The sequence below is a fragment of the Bombina bombina genome, chromosome 2 (assembly GCF_027579735.1).
Source record: "Bombina bombina isolate aBomBom1 chromosome 2, aBomBom1.pri, whole genome shotgun sequence".
NCBI classification, from domain to species: Eukaryota; Metazoa; Chordata; class Amphibia; order Anura; family Bombinatoridae; genus Bombina; species Bombina bombina.
In genome coordinates, this window is record NC_069500.1 from 190,193,325 (window position 1) to 190,199,324 (window position 6,000).

At 40.6% G+C, this 6,000-nt stretch overlaps 1 protein-coding gene across 4 annotated transcripts in view; it reads right to left on the reverse strand.

Annotated features, from left to right (window-relative positions):
• The window catches only part of POLK (DNA polymerase kappa), a 399,961-nt gene that overhangs the window by 371,567 nt on the left and 22,394 nt on the right, over positions 1-6,000 (reverse strand). For all 4 annotated transcript variants that reach the window (XM_053701396.1, XM_053701394.1, XM_053701393.1 and 1 more), the window contains exon 2: positions 350-518. In XM_053701396.1, the coding sequence (XP_053557371.1) occupies positions 350-487 (138 nt within the window). In that variant the 5' untranslated portion in view covers positions 488-518. The remainder of the gene's footprint in view (positions 1-349; positions 519-6,000) is intronic.

Genomic DNA, 6,000 nt, shown 5'->3' on the forward strand with positions numbered 1-6,000 from the left:
TTGCAATCTTGCTCATTTGAGCCTGCAACTGATATTTATGAAGCAGCAGTTTAAGGCACTACTTCATAAACCCTTCTCTGCCAACTTTGATGTTGGGGGATGAAAATTCAACCAGGGTGATCGACAAACCCTACTCACAAAATTGGTTATGTGAGGGTAGGGGATCGTATTGCATAAGCACAATGGTAAATATGGGGAACAAATGCGCTCCACCATTTAAGATCAAATGCGAACAGGTTCTTATTGATAAAACTAGCCATTAGTAATACTATTCCTGACACTGACTACTTACAACACCTTTCACCAATGCTTGTTACTACCTTGATTTTTATGCACGTGATTCACTAACCTTAGTTGCATCCATTATAATCTTATTGATCTTTTCCTTATCTAAGCCTTCCATCCCAGCCTTGTTGTCGTTGAGAGCCATCCTGAACTGAAACGCTTCATTGCTAGGAACAATTTCTTTTTCTTCTTTTCTGTCCATTTTGCAGGCTTCCCAATCTCTGGCTCATTACCTGTGAGTGATTCAAGAGATAAAAATATGAAATTGGAGAGAGAGACTGACTTTATTATGTAACATTTTGGGGGATAAACTGAGGAAGGGGAAAGTTTATCCCTGAAACGTTACATATTGAAGCATGGTTTGTGGAGTTTGTGCAGATTATATATATATATATATATATATATATATATATATATATATATATATATATATATATATATATATATATATATATATACACACACACACACGTAAGACATTAATTTGTTTGCTTTATTTTGTATTTAGTGGACCATTTCTCTCTTGACAAGGACCAGCTAAATATGTTGTACTGCCTGGGTAAATTAATAAAATGATGCCTTCTCTGAACTCTTCATCTACGACAGTCAAAACCCAACCACAGCACTGCAAAACATGAAATAATATATAGATATAAACACCAGAATTTTGAGGATATGCAAAATGTAGGCAGTAAACAAGCCCACTCAGGGATTACTGTAAACTAATATTGAGAAGACACACTTTAGCTGGTTATGTTGAAAGCTTGCTGTAAATGGTAAAGAGTAGGCTCACTGTAACTGGCACACTCTGGTTACTGTAACATGGTACTGAGAAGGCTCACTGTAACGGCATGTTCTGGGGTTACTGTAACATGGTATTGAGAAGGCTCACTGTAACTGGCACACTCTGGTTACTGTAACATGGTACTGAGAAGGCTCACTGTAACGGCATGCTCTGGGGTTACTGTAACATGGTATTGAGAAGGCTCACTGTACTGGCACACTCGGGTTACTGTAACATGGTATTGAGAAGGCTCACTGTACTGGCACACTCGGGTTACTGTAACATGGTATTGAGAAGGCTCAATGTACTGGCACACTCGGGTTACTGTAATATGGTATTGAGAAGGCACACTGTACTGGCACACTCGGGTTACTGTAACATGGTATTGAGAAGGCTCACTGTACTAGCACACTCGGGTTACTGTAACATGGTATTGAGAAGGCTCACTGTACTGGCACACTCGGGTTACTGTAACATGGTATTGAGAAGGCTCACTGTACTGGCACACTCGGGTTACTGTAACATGGTATTGAGAAGGCTCAATGTACTGGCACACTCGGGTTACTGTAACATGGTATTGAGAAGGCTCACTGTACTGGCACACTCGGGTTACTGTAACATGGTACTGAGAAGGCTCACTGTAACGGCATGCTCTGGGGTTACTGTAACATGGTATTGAGAAGGCTCACTGTACTGGCACACTCGGGTTACTGTAATATGGTATTGAGAAGGCTCACTGTACTGGCACACTCGGGTTACTGTAATATAGTATTGAGAAGGCTCACTGTACTGGCACACTCGGGTTACTGTAACATGGTACTGGGAAGGCACACTGAAACTGGCATGCTCTGGGGTTACTGTAACATGGTATTGAGAAGGCTCACTGTACTGGCACACTCAGGTTACTGTAACATGGTATTGAGAAGGCTCACTGTACTGGCACACTCGGGTTACTGTAATATGGTATTGAGAAGGCTCACTGTATTGGCACACTCGGGTTACTGTAACATGGTATTGAGAAGGCTCACTGTACTGGCACACTCGGGTTACTGTAATATGGTATTGAGAAGGCTCACTGTACTGGCACACTCGGGTTACTGTAACATGGTATTGAGAAGACTCACTGTACTGGCACACTCAGGTTACTGTAACATGGTATTGAGAAGGCTCACTGTACTGGCACACTCGGGTTACTGTAACATGGTATTGAGAAGGCTCACTGTACTGGCACACTCGGGTTACTGTAATATGGTATTGAGAAGGCTCACTATACTGGCACACTCGGGTTACTGTAACATGGTATTGAGAAGACTCACTGTACTGGCACACTCAGGTTACTGTAACATGGTATTGAGAAGGCTCACTGTACTGGCACACTCGGGTTACTGTAACGTGGTACTGAGAAGGCTCACTGTACTGGCACACTCAGGTTACTGTAATATGGTATTGAGAAGGCACACTAACTGGCACACTCGGGTTACTGTAACATGGTACTGAGAAGGCTCAATGTACTGGCACACTCGGGTTACTGTAACATGGTATTAAAAAGGCTCACTGTACTGGCACACTCGGGTTACTGTAACATGGTATTGAGAAGGCTCACTGTACTGGCACACTCAGGTTACTGTAACATGGTATTGAGAAGGCTCAATGTACTGGCACACTCGGGTTACTGTAACATGGTATTGAGGAGGCTCACTGTAACTGGCACACTCGGGTTACTGTAACATGGTACTGAGAAGGCACACTAACTGGCACACTCGGGTTACTGTAACATGGTACCGAGAAGGCACACTAACTGGCATGCTCTGGGGTTATTATGACATGGTATTGAGAAAGTACACTGTAGTTGGCACACTTAAAGGGATACTGAAACCAATTTTTTTCTTTCATGATTCAGATAGAGTATATAATTTTATGCAACTTTCTAATTGACTCCGATTATCAATTTTTCTTTGTTCTCTTGGTATCTATAGTTAAAAAAAAAACCAGGAATGTAAGCTTATGAGCTGGCCCATTTTTGATTCAGAACTCTGGATAGCACTTGCTGATTGGTGGCTGCATTTAGCCACCAATCAGCAAGCGCTACCCAGGTGCTGAACCAAAGATGGGCCGGCTCGTACGCTTACGTTCCTGCTTTTTTCAAATAAAGATACCAAAAGAACAAAGAAACATTTATAATAGGAGTAAATAAGGAAGTTGCTTAAAATTGCAAGCTCTATCTGAATAATTAAATTAATTATTTGGGTTCAGTATCCCTTTAAGGATTACTTAAAAATGTTATTGAGAAAATAGACTGTCGGTATATTCTGTGGTTATTGTAACATGGTGTTGAGAAACCTCATTGTAACTGGCACACTCAGGGGTTATTGTAACATGGTATTGAGAAGGTTCAGTGTAACTGGCACACTAAGGGTTTATTGTAACATGGTATTGAGAAGGCTCAGTGTAACTGCCACATTAAGGGGTTATTGTAACATGGTATTGAGAAGGCTCAGTGTAACTGGCACACTAAGGGTTTATTGTAACATGGTATTGAGAAGGCTCAGTGTAACTGCCACATTAAGGGTTTATTGTAACATTGTATTTAGAAGGCTCAGTGTAACTGCCACATTAAGGGTTTATTGTAACATGGTATTTAGAAGGCTCAGTGTAACTGGCACACTAAGGGTTTACTGTAACATGGTATTGAGAAACCTCATTGTAACTGGCACACTCAGGGGTTATTGTAACATGGTATTGAGAAGGCTCAGTGTAACTGCCACATTAAGGGTTTATTGTAACATGGTATTTAGAAGGCTCAGTGTAACTGCCACATTAAGGGTTTATTGTAACATGGTATTTAGAAGGCTCGGTGTAACTGGCACACTAAGGGTTTACTGTAACATGGTGTTGAGAAACCTCATTGTAACTGGCACACTAAGGGTTTATTGTAACATGGAATTGAGAAGGCTCAGTGTAACTGCCACATTAAGGGTTTATTGTAACATGGTATTTAGAAGGCTCAGTGTAATTGGCACACTAAGGGTTTATTGTAACATGGTGTTGAGAAACCTCATTGTAACTGGCACACTAGGGGTTTATTGTAACATGGAATTGAGAAGGTTCAGTGTAACTGCCACATTAAGGGTTTATTGTAACATGGTATTTAGAAGGCTCAGTGTAACTGGCACACTAAGGGTTTATTGTAACATGGTATTGAGAAGGCAAAATGTAGCTGGCACATTCTGGTTAATTTACTGTGGTATTGAAAAGACACTGTAACATGGTTTTGAGAAAGCTCACTGTAACCGGCACACTCAGGGGTTATTGTAACATGGTTTTGAGAAAGCACACTGTAACTGGCACACTCAGGGGTTATTGAAACATGGTTTTGAGAAAGCTCACTGTAACTGGCTAACTCAGGGGTTATTGTAACATGGTATTGAGAAAGCTCACTGTAACTGGCACACTCAGGGGTTATTGGAACATGGTTTTGAGAAAGCTCACTGTAACTGGCACACTCAGGGGTTATTGTAACATGGTTTTGAGAAAGCTCACTGTAACTGGCACACTCAGGGGTTATTGGAACATGGTTTTGAGAAAGCTCACTGTAACTGGCACACTCAGGGGTTATTGTAACATGGTTTTGAGAAAGCTCACTGTAACTGGCACACTCAGGGGTTATTGTAACATGGTTTTGAGAAAGCTCACTGTAACTGGCTAACTCAGGGGTTATTGTAACATGGTATTGAGAAAGCACACTGTAACTGGCACACTCAGGGGTTATTGAAACATGGTATTGAGAAAGCTCACTGTAACTGGCACACTCAGGGGTTATTGTAACATGGTATTGAGAAGGCTCACTGTAACTGGCACACTCAGGGGTTATTGTAACATGGTATTGAGAAAGCTCACTGTAACTGGCACACTCAGGGGTTATTGTAACATGGTTTTGAGAAAGCTCACTGTAACTGGCACACTCAGGGGTTATTGTAACATGGTATTGAGAAAGCTCACTGTAACTGGCTAACTCAGGGGTTATTGTAACATGGTATTGAGAAAGCTCACTGTAACTGGCACACTCAGGGGTTATTGTAACATGGTTTTGAGAAAGCACACTGTAACTGGCTAACTCAGGGGTTATTGGAACATGGTATTGAGAAGGCACAATGTCGCTGGCACTCTCTGGGATTACTGCAAACTGGTAATGAGAAGGTACACTTAGCTGGCACACGATTACTTTAAGACAAACTGTAACTGGCATTTCTGTGGTTATTGTAACTTTTTTTTATATTTTTATTGAGGTCAATATTCACAGATAACACAAGCTGCAGACAATTAATCAAATATTAATATCATATCTGATCTGAGGTGGACATTAAAGGTTATAGTCCTCATTTCTTCTTCCCCTTATTTCAATATGTAAGGCCACTTTTAAACCTATGTAACAATTTGAGTCCGAGTCCAAGGGGTTGAGGTTAAACAAAAGAAAAGAAACATTCAAAGAAAAATTGCATCAGGCCAAAGCGTTCTGAATTTCAAACAGAGTTTCCCTAAAATATATGCTGCAGTTTGTGATGGTATACAAACTGTTGTCATATCATTATTAACATTAACACAATTAGTTCAGTTGGGAGATAAAAAAAAAACCCATTTACTGCTATTATCTGCTGGCATTGCTTGAACGGACCTGTGGACAGAAAAAAAAAAGGCAACACAAACTGAACATGTTAAGAGGACAAAAACCAACTAAACTGGAACAGCTATATACTAATAAGGTAATTCTTTACAAGATTAAAAGGTTGTAATTTAGCCCTCTCCTGTTTCAGGGATTTGTCCTCTTCTGTTGGGAAAGTGAGTGCTCTGTTCAGTAGTTTTTGAGTGGGGCCGCATGTTGAATTCATATAAGTGAAAAATGGGATTCTAAGTTGTGTTGGCAAGATACTGTG